General features: G+C 39.9%; 1 protein-coding gene across 1 annotated transcript; it reads left to right on the top strand.

Annotated features, from left to right (window-relative positions):
- The first annotated feature begins 1,961 nt into the window (after window positions 1-1,961).
- wdr1 (WD repeat domain 1) lies at window positions 1,962-13,108 on the top strand. The gene is made up of 15 exons (XM_039797563.1): window positions 1,962-2,102; window positions 3,408-3,529; window positions 4,752-4,842; window positions 4,944-5,091; window positions 5,630-5,810; window positions 8,298-8,375; window positions 8,608-8,688; window positions 9,124-9,357; window positions 9,864-9,951; window positions 10,162-10,318; window positions 10,844-10,931; window positions 11,088-11,198; window positions 11,336-11,509; window positions 11,624-11,768; window positions 12,429-13,108. The coding sequence occupies exons 1-15, from the start codon at window positions 2,087-2,089 to the stop codon at window positions 12,533-12,535; spliced, it is 1,821 nt and encodes a 606-aa protein (XP_039653497.1). The 5' UTR covers window positions 1,962-2,086; the 3' UTR covers window positions 12,536-13,108.
- Window positions 13,109-15,434: the final 2,326 nt, after the last annotated feature.

Raw genomic sequence — 15,434 nt, 5'->3', positions numbered from 1 at the left:
TTTTTATAATAATGAATGTCAGTTACATTCAAGCCATTGCCAAATGAGTTGATACAAATAATTAATACTATCGGCTCCACAAAACTCTCTCCGTATTTCTCAGCATGGCTTTGTTTAGAAATTGGTGTCGTCCTGCGACTTTCGTGCGCAGAAACTCGAGTAAAGATTATGACCTCTTCTGAAGAGTCCATCATGTTTTTTTAATCCATCGTTTCCTCCTTGGCTACTAGCAACTGTGTGGAGGAGGATAGGGGGTGAAGCTCGATCACGGAAGACTTGTGTTATGTGGATGCACCGACAGAATTGTTGTCATTACTTAGAATTCCTCATGGGGGAGATAGAAACTATGCATAGCTTTAATGGATTTCCATGCACCTCTTAGTAAATCACAGTACATGGCTCTTCTGCCAAAAGAACAGGTCTCTTTCTCCCTCTACTCTTGTGCCATGCAGCAGGCAGTCCGTCAACACAGCCACTAAGCTTTTTGCAAATGACACACAATGACATCCTCAATATGCAAATGATTGTATGACATCATCTAGCGACTTTTAGCAAGTCAACAAACACTGTCTCTGGGGGTCTTATTGCTCTGTGAATGGATGATGACGCCCCTGGTTGTGGGAGGGCGGTCGGCCTGGCATAAATCCTGTTTCATCAAACAAGATAATAGAGGTCATCACCTGTTATGACTTTGGATAGGATTTTGAAGTTTACATTTAAGAGTGCATGGTCTAGCTGCTACAAAGCAGGGGATCTTTCTCTTTTTTTAAGAATTAGAGAAATAGTGGCCCTCGACAGGGTGTCCAGTAGGCAGTGATGTAAAAGAGCCTCATTGTACATATCTTTTAGGACTGGCGCAAGGAGACCAAAGAAAGTATAATATGGATTGAAGTCGTCCAGATCGGGCGACTTACCGATCTGTAATAATTTGATGGCTTTTTGAACCTCAGCAATAGTTATGAGTCCACCTTTTAGTTATCTTTAACATTTTGTATTGTTGTAACACTATATTTGCTACTGCCAAGACCCCCACCCTCTAAAATGGGTCCATCCTAAATAAGTCAGGGGATTCCCAATCCTATTCCTGGCAAGTGATGCTCTGCTGACACACAGGATGACATCGGATTTTAAAGTCCCCATTATGAAACTGTAGATCACCAAGCTACCCTCTGAAACTTAAATAGTCCCCCTTTACCTTACTGGGCATTTCATATGGTTATTCATGCTAGCATAATTTTGGGGGCAAAGCTAGGCATCTAATAATTGGTGTAGAATTTGACCTGAGCCAGGACTCTCAGGCAGTCCCTCCTTAGGCCTCCTAAATATTTTGATTTCTCTCATACATTAACTGTTACATTCGCGCCACAGTTTTTCTGCTATAATGAGAGTATTTCCATAATCCATAATGAAACCCTAGAAAAAAATCTAATCTCCTGTATGATAACAATATGTTAAACCCATTTTAATGTTGCAGCTCTATTTCCTCATCCAAATAAAGATGGTTGCCAGAAAGAAAGAAAGAAAGAAAGAAAGAAAGAAAGAAAGAAATCTATCTATCTATCTATCTATCTATCTATCTATCTATCTATCTATCTATCTATCTATCTATCTATCTATCTATCTATCTATCTAGCCATCTATCTATCTTTATCAATATGTTTAAATGAGTCTGAGGATTCGCAAAATGTTGTTATATTCTTTCTTGATCTTTCAAATGGCATCTGGGATTTATCTTTCAGAAAAAAAACGAATACTGAGCTCTGTGACCTGAATGTAATGATTGCACATAGGAAGCACAAACTGGGGTTAACCTGTCCAATCTTATTGGTGGAGCTAATGAAGGGTGTAATTGCCTTGGAGCCTGAAAGACTGTGTTTAGGGATTTCTCCACCCTACGAAGCCGTGCATGGCTAGTGGCTGACAGCCGCGGCGTAGTTTCGGAGTTTACTATATATGGGCAAAGACAGGCAGAAGGAGAGCTGCTCTCGCTTCCGTGTTTGTGTGATCAGGGAGTGCACAGCCGGAGGAGCTTAACTGTTTCATTCATTTGTAAAGAGTAACGTTAAGAAAGTGGCCAGCAGGGAAAATGTCGCTTGAACTGAGTAAGTCTGTGTATTTTTTAATGGCAACGGCGGAGAGAAAATGCAATGAAACTCTTATGTTTGGCGACGTTATTCAGCAGATCGAGCGAGTCAGACAGGTAACGTTAGTCCGTAGCTAGCTAGCCTCGCCCATAGCTGCATGATTTTGACACTTCATTTTGCATACTAAAGACAAAATCCCGACGCGATGATTCGTTCACATTTAATATACACATGTGAATGATACGCACGGGTTTGTTGTGGATATGCTCTGGCCCAAAATGCAGCTCATTACAGACCGCTCCTTTTAAGTTAGCGTTAGCTAACGTTAGTTGAGCTAAAATCGGTCATAGGAAATAGTTGTGCTCACATCGCATTGTTATGACATGCCTAGACAGAGGCTGGCTGATAGTCAGGAACTGCTGTTTGGGAAGTAGCTCACAGAAACATGGATTGTGCCTGCTGAATAAGCATGAAGTAAAGAGTTTTTGGCTGCCATTTTTATGTCGAGCTTGTGGAGATGAAAGCGAATATGCTCAATCAGAAAGCTGATTTTTAGAGCCAATGCGGAAACAACCTCGTTACAGCTTGTTAGTGTAAGATTTAATGGGCTTCAGTCACTTCTCCCATTCTTCATGGTAAACAGCAGCAGATGGCTTTTGTTGGTGAATTTATGTATATAAAACTTCACCAAGATAATTACAAGAGTGATGTAAGTTTTTATTTATTTATTTTTTTATGTTAAAAGCGAAGAACCCAAACATTAACGTTACATCTACAAAATAAAGCCACATCAACCATTCAGTTACCCCTAACAATCTCGGAAACCTCTTGACACAAAAGGCCAAAAGAGGCATTTATATCGTTTTTTTTTTATTTTATTTTTATTTTTTTATTTTTCACAGGATAACATTTGTGTACAGTATTTCCTTAAATGCTACCACCTGTGTCTTTCTGCCATATCTTTTCTTTTGGTTTAAAAAATAAATAAAACTCTTCTTACTGACACAGATCCGTAAGGTCAGCAGCCATGTTCAACACATCAAGTCCTCCAAATGATTGAAGAACTAAGTGATGCTGATTAACTTTGAATACTTATATCCTGTCTTAAAATATATTAGTCCAGGCAGTGCAAGAATTCAGGCTCTACTAACTCATGTATCCCAAGATGTAAATTACAATGTAATACTGTCTGTAATACTGTCTGTCAATCCCTTATTAAATACTTAAGTTTAATGTTTTTTTCAGTGTATGCTCATTTAAACTCTATTATCCTTTTTTAATGCATTTCATTATCTGTCTGCCTGTAATGTCTACTTTTTTTAGAACATGTATTCGCAAGTCTCCCACAGATGGAGAGGGGAGTTGCAAAAGTGATTGGCGGTGATCCCAAAGGCAACAACTTCCTGTATACCAATGGGAAGTGTGTCATCATCCGGAACATTGAAGTAATGTTCATCTTTTTTAAAAGCCATATTTAACAAGTGTTGCATGTTATTTATTTATACCATTGGGTCTTGTTATGGCCATTATTCATATTAGTTTTGATGACATTTTACTCACAGATTACAGTAAATTGCTTTGATTGTATTGAATTCTGAGTCACATTTTAAAGAGTAAAGCAACACAAACCTCCAAAAGCATCTGTGTTAGGTGTGGTCACAAGCGTGCTCTTGGTGCACTCCAATATCCAGTCGGCATAATGTCGGTTTGCGTTGGTTGAAATGATACTGCTCAGTCTCTGCCAACACTTGCAAGCTGTCTGTTGCATATAAAGAATGCTTTTGCATGGTTAGAATTTTGCACTTCCTTACATTGAACTATTTTTAGGATAATTGTACACGTCATCCTCAACAAGAAGTGTTACAAGTACAACAGTATCCCCCACTACCTGCTGCTTGATTGATCATTCGCCACCTGCACCATGCCACCACGTAGAACATGGGTCAAATGGAGCATGACCTCTGTTGCACCTGTAACCACACCTATGGGTGATGTCAGGGTGTGTTGAACACTGAGTATAACAGCAAGGTGATATCTTCAAATGCCGGAGGTTGGCAAAAATATGATTTTCAGCTGGTATTCAATTGTTGTTTTAACCAGGACGCAGTTGAACAAAATCTAATGAAGATTTTTAAGTGACAGTTTAGGTAACAAGTTGTGTGACTTTTGGGGGCATTTTTAGGCCTTTATTTGATAGGACAGCTTAAGAAATGTAAGGGGAGAGAGATGGGGAATGACATGACAGCAAAGGGCCGCAGGTTGGAATAGAACCTGCATCTGCTGCGGTAAAGACTGATCCTCTGTATATGGAGTGCACGCTCAACCAGGTGAGCTACCCAGGCACCCCAGTTTTTAACTTATTTGATTGGTGCTTTAGAATATTAAGGTTTAACTCAGCAATTGTTAAAATTGTGTGTGTGATCACTTTCATTTCTTCATCACAGGGTTGTGTCAAGCTGAGATGCTGTGTCCCTTCAAATCTCCTCAATTCATCTAATGATTAAATTTTCATAAGCAATAGGAACAATGGCCAACACCTTGAAAATAAGGTCTAGGTTAACAAATGAAATTGAATTTTTCCATTTGACTAATCTAGGAGGGAACTGCCTAATGTGCAATTTGTCAGTTGTAGACCTGCTGATGTCTCACATTTCCTGTCTTTTACAGAATCCGGCTATAGCAGACATTTACACCGAACATGCCCATGCAGTTACTGTTGCCAAGTATGCCCCCAGTGGATACTACATTGCATCCGGAGGTAAACCATCCACCTATGAATAAATGTCAACAAATGTGTGTATGTAGTTACCACAGTAATGTCAATACTATAATAAAATAATTGTTTTTAAATCCTTTTAGACGCGTCAGGAAAGATCCGTATCTGGGACACCACCCAGAAGGAGCACATTCTCAAGTACGAGTACACCCCTATTTCAGGCAAGATCAAGGACATTGCATGGACCGAGGATAGCAAGAGGATTGCTGTCGTTGGGGACGGACGAGAGAAGTGAGTACGAGGGGTTTTCATACATGTTTAAGAAATGAGAGGAGTCATTAGCCTCATTAACCTCAGACCAGCATGACCAGCTCTCATGAGAAGCTTCTTCACTGTACACAAGTCCATTGTTTTCTTTCTTTCGTTTAACATTACAAGTTGGTGTTCGGATTGACTGGTATCATAATTATTATTGATTGTCTTGCTTGATGTCATATTGTACAAAATATAATTGTTGTGCAGTGAATGCTATTTACTGTACATCACTGTTAAGCAGTAAAGACACCTTCAGCCCTCCAGCACACCGCTTGCCTTAACAAATATGTTGGGCAACTGTCCATCAATACAATTGTGACAAAACAAAACCATAGCATAATTAATATTTTAGTGAGACTGTCGATGTGAAGCAATATTCTGCGTAAGTAGTATTTTTTTATTTTTTTTTTCATCCTGGGAGACTTATAGACTTGTGGATATTTTTGTTTTTATTCCTCTCTCAAACTACACAGAAACCTGAAACTATTGTATGCATGTTTATCTCTTGCTGTAGGTTTGGAGCGGTGTTCCTGTGGGACTCTGGCTCCTCAGTGGGGGAAGTTTCCGGCCACGCCAAATTAATCAACAGTGTTGACATAAGGCAGAAACGCCCTTACCGCCTTGCCACTGCCAGTGATGACACCTGTGGGTCCTTCTTCGAGGGGCCTCCCTTCAAGTTCAAGTTCACATTACGAGTGAGTTGCAGAGATAACATTTGCTTCTTCTTTCTTTTCTCCCCGTAGGCCTTTGTGCAGCTTTTGGAAAGGGGCATTTGGGTTTTAAACAAATTACTTGGAGCCAAGCTGATTTTGCTGGACCTATCAGATTAACCAAAGGCTAAAAGCCCTCTTCAACTTGCAGTCTTAGTAGTAACAAAATATGGGCCTTCATAGACATAGTGGATTAAGGAATTTGTCTGACTTTGAACCAGCTGTTTTATTTGTAATGCCCGTTTGGTTATCTCAAGTCTGTCACACCCTGGTGGTTTTTGACAGTGTTGCCTTGTTTGTCTGTTATGTAACCCACTTCCCCCGTCATTTCTTGGAGAATGTGTGAGCCACATTCTAAAAGCAGACCTTCCCTCCTAGAAACATGTAATACACTTTTGATCACTGAATGTTGGCCTCTACTTAAAAATCCTTGTGGTGTGCTTTTAGATTTCAGTCTGCAGTTGGTTTGCCTTATACAAGTATAGTACATTATTTATTTAATGCTGACCTCAGTTGTGATAGTTGCATGTAAATTATGTCATACAGTAGATGCGTAACCCCAAAATTAAACCTAGGCCCTGATGGTCTAAAATGAGGAAGGACTGTGCATGTCTGTCTGTCAGAACGAGAAATGTGTTTAATTGTTCCACTTTCAAGTTTGACTTAAGTGACATATGTTATAAATGTCATGACTTACAGTGCCTTGCGAAAGTATTCGGCCCCCTTGAACGTTTCGACCTTTTGCCACATTTCAGGCCTCAAACATAAAGATATAAAACTGTAACTTTTTGTGAAGAATCAACAACATATGGGTCACAATTATGAAGTGGAACGAAATTCATTGGCTATTTCAAACTTTTTTAACAAATAAAAAACTGAAAAAGTGGGCGTGCAAAATTATTCAGCCCCTTTTTACTTTCAGTGCAGCAAACTCTCTCCAGAAGTTCAGTGAGGATCTCTGAATGATCCAATGTTGACCTAAATGACTAATGATGATAAATAGAATCCAGCTGTGTGTAATCAAGTCTCCGTATAAATGGACCTGCTCTGTGATAGTCTCAGAGGTCCGTGTAAAGCGCAGAGAGCATCATGAAGAACAAGGAACACACCAGGCAGGTCCGAGATACTGTTGTGGAGAAGTTTAAAGCCGGATTTGGATACAAAAAGATTTCCCAAGCTTTAAACATCCCAAGGAGCACTGTGCCGCATAATATTGAAATGGAAGGAGTATCAGACCACTACAAATCTACGAAGACCCGGCCGTCCCTCTAAACTTTCAGCTCATACAATGAGAAGACTGATCAGAGATGCAGCCAAGAGGCCCATGATCACTCTGGATGAACTGCAGAGATCTACAGCTGAGGTGGGGAGACTCTGTCCATAGGACAACAATCAGTCGTATACTGCACAAATCTGGCCTTTATGGAAGAGTGGCAAGAAGAAAGCCATTTCTTAAAGATATCCATAAAAGTGTTGTTTAAAGTTTGCCAAAAGCCACCTGGGAGACACACCGAAACATGTGGAAGAAGGTGCTCTGGTCAGATGAAACCAAAATCGAACTTTTGGCAACAATGCAAAACGTTATGTTTTGGCGTAAAAGCAACACAACTCATCACCCTCGAACACACCATCCCCACTGTCAAACATGGTGGTGGCAGCATCATGGTTTGGGCCTGCTTTTCCTTCAGCAGGGACAGGGAAGATGGTTAAAATTGATGGGAAGATGGATGGAGCCAAATACAGGACCATTTTGGAAGAAAACCTGATGGAGTCTCGAAAAGACCTGAGACTGGGACGGAGATTTGTCTTCCAACAAGACAATGATCCAAAACATAAAGCAAAATCTACAATGGAATGGTTCACAAATAAACATATCCAGGTGTTAGAATGGCCAAGTCAAAGTCCAGACCTGAATCCAATCGAGAATCTGTGGAAAGAACTGAAAACTGCTGTTCACAAACGCTCTCTATCCAACCTCACTGAGCTCGAGCTGTTTTGCAAGGAGGAATGGGCAAAAAATGTCAGTCTCTCGATGTGCAAAACTGATAGACATACCCCAAGCGACTTACAGCTGTAATCGCAGCAAAAGGTGGTGTTACAAAGTATTAACTTAAGGGGCTGAATAATTTTGCACGCCCAATATTTCAGTTTTTTTATTTGTTTAAAAGGTTTGAAATATCCAATAAATTTCGTTCCACTTCATGATTGTGTCCCACTTGTTGTTGATTCTTCACAAAAAATTACAGTTTTATATCTTTGTTTGAGGCCTGAAATGTGGCAAAAGGTCGAAAAGTTCAAGGGGGCCGAATACTTTCGCAAGGCACTGTATACGATGACCGATTGAAAGTCAAACACTGTGCCAAATAAAATACAAATATGGAGTGTATTTTAATGTGCACAATTCTTAATGGATAATTTTCCTCTATTGTTTTTTTATTTTTTCCCCTTCGGTCTCCCCGGTGACTGCTAAAGGATCACAGCCAGTTTGTCAACTGTGTTCGTTTCTCTCCAGATGGAAGTCGGTTTGTCACAGCTGGCGCTGATGGCCAGGTGAGTTATCAGTGAGGCTTACCATGTGTGGCCATGTGACCATATGAACATTTTTAAAGTAAGATTACCTTTGCTAAAATCTAAGAAGCTATCACTATGATGTTTACTGAAATAATACAAATATAATCTATATCAACCTAAGTGGCAGGTTTTTAAAGAGAAAAAATCACAAATGTAGTTGTGTACAAAAAGAAATGTTCCTCGTCTCCCTAATGAGTATTATTTTCCACAGATATTTGTCTATGATGGAACGAATGGTGAGCGTGTTTGCTCACTGGGTGGAGAGAAGGCCCACAAAGGAGGAGTATATGCTGTAAGTATTTTTTATTAAATTATTTTTTTTTTATGAAAAAAAGATGGCTGGATGGGTTTTGTTTATCAGGAGAGCTAGTAGTAGTAGTAGTAGTAGTAGTAGTAATAATAATAATAATAATAATAATAATAATAATAATAATAATATTCTAAAAAAAAAATATAGAGTTGGCAAGCACTCTGCCTAGAGTATGTGGACACAGAAAGGCTTTTTTTTTTTAAATTCAAATTAGGAATTATTTGTCTGAAAGCGACCTCCTCCTGTCCTCAAGTAACTGATTATTTCTTTGTCTAGATAGCGTTGGTGTTTCTGTCATTGAGTAAACATTGATAGGGCACTTGAACAGTCTTCAAACACAAAATTTGCAGCTTGGGTTACATGCATATTAATATCGTAACTTTTTCTTTCATTACCCCCGTGCTTTAAATCCTCCAGGTCAGCTGGAGCCCTGACAGTTCCCAACTGATCTCTGCCTCAGGGGACAAGACGGTGAAACTCTGGGATGTTGGTGCAGGTACGGCCGTCACCACCTTCAACCTGGGCACTGATGTGACAGACCAGCAGCTGGGCTGCCTGTGGCAGAAAGACCACCTCCTCACCATCTCCTTGTCGGGATACATCAACTACCTGGACAAGAACAACCCTGGCCGGCCCATACGCACCATCAAGGTCAGACTCTTTACCTGGATGGATCGAGTTTCTTGAGACTGATAAAACCTTGTGTTAATGTTCATATTACCTTCTTTTTTTTTTTTTTAAGTGGGGTAAACATTTGAAAAATCTTGTTGCTGAAAACATGTTAATATTGAAGATAACCAGAATTTTGCAAACATGTATTGGCATTTGTGAATTATTTTTTAATGTATTTATTACACTAGTATTTCTTCAACTTCCAGCCCCTCAAAATGTCAGCGTGTTGTGGACTGACCCAGCCACAAGACTAGATTTTATGTATTAAAGTGTATTTTAGGTATGACTGTAAATGATCGTCACTGTGTATCTGGTTACTACAGAAGCATCAAATAGTCATGTGGCTTTTACTGGAATGAATGTGCTGCCACATCTTCTGAGTGCAATATCCAACATGGGTGTAGGGGGGTTAATATTCTACATTAAGTGTTCTTATGTGCCCTTTTAAAAGTATATCTGAAAACATGTACTTGCTCATCCTACAGGGTCACAGCAAATCCATCCAATGTCTGACAGTTCACAAAAAGGATGGGCGGCCATATATCTACTCAGGGAGTCACGATGGACACATTAATATCCTTTCATTGATTTAACAAAAAAAAAGTGCCCTTTGTTACTGTATGTAGATTACCTTTTGATCATTTAAAACTGCTCGGGCAGATGTAAATTGTTTTTAATCTTTTATCTTAGTGGCTTCACTTTTGCACTTCATTGCCACTTTCCTGCAATGTAAAGTATCTGTGTCTACAGTTTTTTTTTTTGTCCCCTTAACAAATTCCTCACATTACTGGGATGCAGAAACCGGAGAGAACGACTGCTTCTCGGGGAAGGGCCACAGCAACCAGGTGAGCAAGATGGTGACCGACGAAGCCAACGAGCTGGTGACATGCAGCATGGATGATACACTGCGCTACACCAACATCAACAAGACGGAGTACAGGTAGGGGTCATTACGTGTTGCTGGGCAGATTACCGCTATGATATGAACTCAGTGGGGATTGTGTTGATGTTCTGCATTTTGTCTACGTAGTAATGATAATGGAAGTCAATGTTGGCAGGGCAGTGGTCTGGGAGAAAACGCATAAGTTATGAATTAAGCTTTATTATGACTGTTGGTAATGAGTGGATGTGCCTACGCTTGGCGATCTGTTCCTTAATATTGTTACTTCACTGTCACAAATGTATGGGTAAGAAATGTATTTGACTTTTCTTTGTCATTCACAATACCAAGAAAAATGTTTTGATGTGTATCAAAGTGAATGTTTTAGTAGTACATGCATGGGGAAATGGTATTTCATAAAATTAAATATAAAAATGAATGGCCTTAGATATCATTGGAATATCTGTCCTTTTTTCCTCTTGTACCTTAAACTTAATATTGGCTTTCAGGATTCCATTTAGTGTCCTCCTCTAAATGTTACAATGCCTAGTTATCATATAAATAATCCTAACCGGGGGTTTTCAGTGCCTCTGATGTGGTGAAGATGGATTTCCAGCCTAAAAGTGTGTCTGTAGCAGCAGGAGGGCTGTCCCTGGCTGTGTGCATTGGGCAGGTAAAGCCTTTGCCTTGCTTAGTTCAATGTCTCCCCTGTGAACGCATTTTTATATTGATAATTTATACTGATATTTTAACCCTCTAAAGTTTTGGTGTTGTAAAAATGTTGTGTCCTATATTGGTGGCATCACTCCTCATCGCTCGTTTTTTCTAGATTGTCTTGCTGAAAGATAAGAAGAAAGTCTTCACATTGGACAATCTTGACTATGAACCAGAGGTTGGAGCTATCCACCCTGGGGGCACCACTGCTGTTGTGGGCGGAGCAGTAAGTGGAAATTTTAGATCTCGCCAAACATGAGATTAGTCTGCTTTGGTCTTTTTGAGAAAATGCTTTAAGTTCACTCTGGTGACATTAGCTTAGAGATAAATATCCTTTATTTTTATTTATTTTTTTCTCCTTAGGATGGGAAAATCCATCTGTACTCCATTCAGGGCAACACTCTGAAGGACCAGGGTAAAACTATCGAGGCTAAAGGGGCGATCACAGACATGGCCTACTCTAATGATGGAGCCTATCTCGCTGCCATAGATGATAAGAAAGTTGCCACAACTTTTACTGTGGCTGACGGCTACTCGGTAAACATTTGTCTGTTCTATGTATTTTGTGGATTACTCAATATCCAGTGCCTATAGCGGTTTTATATCAATTATAATCATTGTCTCTTTTAAAAAAAAAATATTTTTCACCAGGTCAAAGATGAGTTTTACGGACACCATGCCAGAACTGTAACTTTGGCCTGGTCACCTGACAATGAGCACTTTGCGACTAGTGGGATGGACATGATGGTGTTTATCTGGACAATTGGTGATCCAGACAACAGGATTAAGCTGGCAGGTAGGCCATACACGTGCACATATGCATTCACTTCACAGTATGCCTGGCATGCACGCAGGTATACACAGATGTGGAAGTTGCTCTGTTTGAGCTATATAAATCCGCTTAGCAGCAATATGTCCAGACATGCAAAATCAAAGATAAATCGGATAAATCATGCATTTAGTGCATGTAGCTGGACTTAAAGTAACCACAAATGTGGTTTATTACTATTGCAAGCAGCTAATAAAACCGAAAAACAACCCGTGTATTTGTTTACAGTGCAGCCAAACGAGCTTGTGTTGTTTTTGATAAATGAGTCATTAAATAATAATACCGGGAAGTTTTCCGCACACCAGCAAGGCACAGTGAAGTTGGTGACTTTGCTGTGTAGTTGGAGGCATGTGGTCTGTAGCAGCAGTAGGAAATGTTTTTTTTTGTTTACATTTTTTTTTGTTGATTACAGAATATAAATGCATAAAATGGTGACCATAAATGGTATCAAAAAACAGGGTTTGATTTTATAAAAAATCTTAATTATAACTTGAAGTCATAGTTCAGTATGTATTGATTGTTGAGCAAATGTATTTGGCTGCAAATATTAGTATTTTAATGTAATACTTTCCTCTGCCAAAGACCTTTTTTTTGTAACAAGGTTGTTTGATGCTTTGATGTCTGCAGACACTCACCGGTTGCACCATGTTAGTGGCCTGGCCTGGGTCAATGAGCACACTCTAGTCACCACCTCCCATGATGCCAGCATCAAGCAGTGGACTGTTAAATACTGAGCTGCAAGCAGACAAACATCCACATCTCCAGGGACAAGGACTACTGTAGAATTCAATCTTTCCTTCTGTTTTCATTTTTTTTTTTTTTTTTTTTAAACTGTATTTTCACTATCTATACGGTGTTCTATGCGGTCTGTAAACATCTGAAATTGTGAATTGATATGGCTGGGGAAAGCTCCCCTAAAAAATAATCCAAGACACGTCTCTTTCATGCAGATAACCTCAACTTACACGGAGACAAATATTTGAAATATATGATGTAACCACGAGTTGTTTTACATCTCTTTGAGCTTGATGGACCCACAGTAATATTTGTAAGCTCAACATTCCATAGGTAATAGCTTTCACTCAGTTTAAACCAAAATTCTTGTCTGTGGTTTGGCTCAATGCATCCTAACTTAATGGATAAACTAAAAGCGAGTTTCTTCTTTTTTTTTTTTTAAATCAACAATCATGTTTGAAAGAAATTAAACCTTTTGGTTTTAAGGGGTTGGGTGTTTTGCTTTGTCTTAGGTTTCATACTTTTATGTTTCACAACTCTTCCTGTTGGACTCGGGAGCAATAATGGGAACTGAAAGGACAGAGTATGTATACAATCAAGATGCTGTCTGTTTAGTTGAAGGTCCCGTGTTGATGCTGTGTTTTTGTTTGGGCCCGCTATGCTTGTCGCACTTATTTGTTTCCCCCTGTCTTTATGCATCTGCTTCCAAGGTGGAAGTAATTCATGAATAATAATAATAATAATAAAAAAAACTTTTTATGCATTTTCCCTTTCATACTTGCTCTTTCTACTTGTCAAACACATTTATGTGCAGATTGTCTAGTGGGAATCTTCATCACAGTTCCATGGCATTCAGACACACACCAGTGTTACCAGTAGGGGTCCCTCTTGACGGCTGGCCTTCGGCAGAAAAGTCAGCACACTGCCTCCCCGAGTTGGTCAAAAAAGTGCCTCGGAGCACACAGACGCGACGCCAACTTGAGCGTACGTTCTCCGCGTGCACGTAATACGTCTCCATAACAGCAGGCGCCGCTAGTCTGTATTGGGTCTGGCTTCTCCCAAATTTCAAAGCCAGACCATAATGGCGGCTCGTTCAGAATACGATCTCATATTTTAAGAAAATGGTTCACCAAAACATTTTAAGTGAGAAATAGGCCATGCAGTTGCTGAATCTGTCTTCGTTTCAGATCGACAAAGGTCAATTTGAAAGATTTTCGTCAGATTTTGAGAGGCATTAGTCACGCTCATCTCGCTCGTCATTTCCAGTTAGCACTCCACCAATCAGATTGGTCATGGAGTCCGACTGCCCGCCTTCCGATTCAACAAGTCAAATCGGCCCAAATGAACGCTGACGGCTCCTCCGCCTGACGACGGCACGGAACGCACCGAACCGACTCGAGTCACTGACCTCGCCAGACTGTCCGACGGCCGATAATCGGGTTGTTGGTTGGTGTGTCAGCGCCTTTAGTGGGACGCAGAGACTGATCAGAGCAGGCGAGAAAGCCTCCTTCCAGGATTTCCCTATGTCTTCTATGAGCAAGTTAGCCATCATAAAACAATGATGTCCTATTCAGGCTTCTTAAAGGTGCTGTAGGTAGGATTGGGAAGATCCAGGACTTAGCCAAAAAATGTGAACATCAACAACTTCTCATTCCCTCCCCCCTTTCTGCTAAAGCTCAAAACATTCTCCTAAGCCCCTCCCCCTCACAAGGAAGAATGAATGCGTGCGTGTGCATGAGCAGTGATTTACATGCAGTTAGACTCCCCCCTCCCTCGAACGTGGGGTCAGATTTAGCAAATATGACAAGTTAATTTTTACAAGTCTTACCTACTGCACCTTAATTTTCCTGAATCTCCTTGCAACTGTCTAATGAGGCAGAGATTAAGACAAGTATCTTACCTACTTGTTTTAATTAACTTTATTTTTGTATGGTCTCAAATTAAGGATTAGTCCAGTGAAAACACCAAACAAAAGCTCATGTGTTCAAGTATTAAGTATTAAGAAGGATGGTCTTGCCTTCCCTATTCTTGTGTCCTTCCCAATAATGCTTCCTAGCTATGGGTTCCCATTTTCCAGTGGCTCTCCGTCCAGGTTTATGGCATTGTCTGTTTTATGGTTGATGTTCATCACCTTGGTTTTTCATTGATTTAATGATGTGGAGTCCTGCATTCAAACTAGTCTATTTATCCGTTTAGCTTGGAACCTATGTGTGGTCCACCTAGGCCCACCATGACACGCAGGTTTCTGACCACAACCATTACGGAGTGTGTTCACATACCCATCCTGGTTATGATCAGGTTCTTGGAGTATCCTGGTCATGATGGTAAACATCATATCCTGGTTTATAATATTTTACTTAGTATAGGGTTTTAATTCTCTTTGTTACTGTCATGAATCAAATGAGAGAAGAGAGAGGTCCATGGCCTTGCTAATCATGGTAATTAAGCTTTACGTAAGCCTAATAGTTGGTAGGTCTACCTCACCTACCAGGGCCAAAACTTTACATTTAATGTCCTTGTCTGAGAAGGCAGTGAACCTAGTGCTAAATGTTGCTGCTCTGCAAATGGACCTTACATTAGGGTCTACCCTTTACTTCTTACCTCAGGCTCTAATGTTGGAAATGTTTAAAAGCCAATCTTCAATTTCCAACACAACTCTATAACTGATGTATACAACAATACTTTGACTTACCTTCATCTAGACTCAGAGAGTAGAACACAGGAAAGCAAACATAAATTAATATCATACACAAGCTGTCCAACGTAAATGATAGTTAACACTAGCCATTTCTTTCTTGTATCTTTAGAGAATTATGTAACATACAAGTGGCCAAAGAGTTTATTCTCAAGTCCAGTTTCTTTCCAGTCCTGCTGCTTCAGGGAGGAGGAGGGAAATAG

This window comes from Perca fluviatilis, chromosome 4, assembly GCF_010015445.1.
Source record: "Perca fluviatilis chromosome 4, GENO_Pfluv_1.0, whole genome shotgun sequence".
Taxonomy (NCBI): Eukaryota; Metazoa; Chordata; class Actinopteri; order Perciformes; family Percidae; genus Perca; species Perca fluviatilis.
Note: the sequence above shows the minus strand (reverse complement) of the source record. Positions and strands in the feature narration are given on the sequence as shown.

Coding starts and splice junctions, on each gene's coding strand:
- wdr1 (XM_039797563.1), top strand. Junction 10,932..11,087: donor TGGCTGTGTGCATTGGGCAG/GTAAAGCCTTTG, acceptor CGTTTTTTCTAG/ATTGTCTTGCTGAAAGATAA. Junction 11,510..11,623: donor CTGTGGCTGACGGCTACTCG/GTAAACATTTGT, acceptor ATTTTTCACCAG/GTCAAAGATGAGTTTTACGG.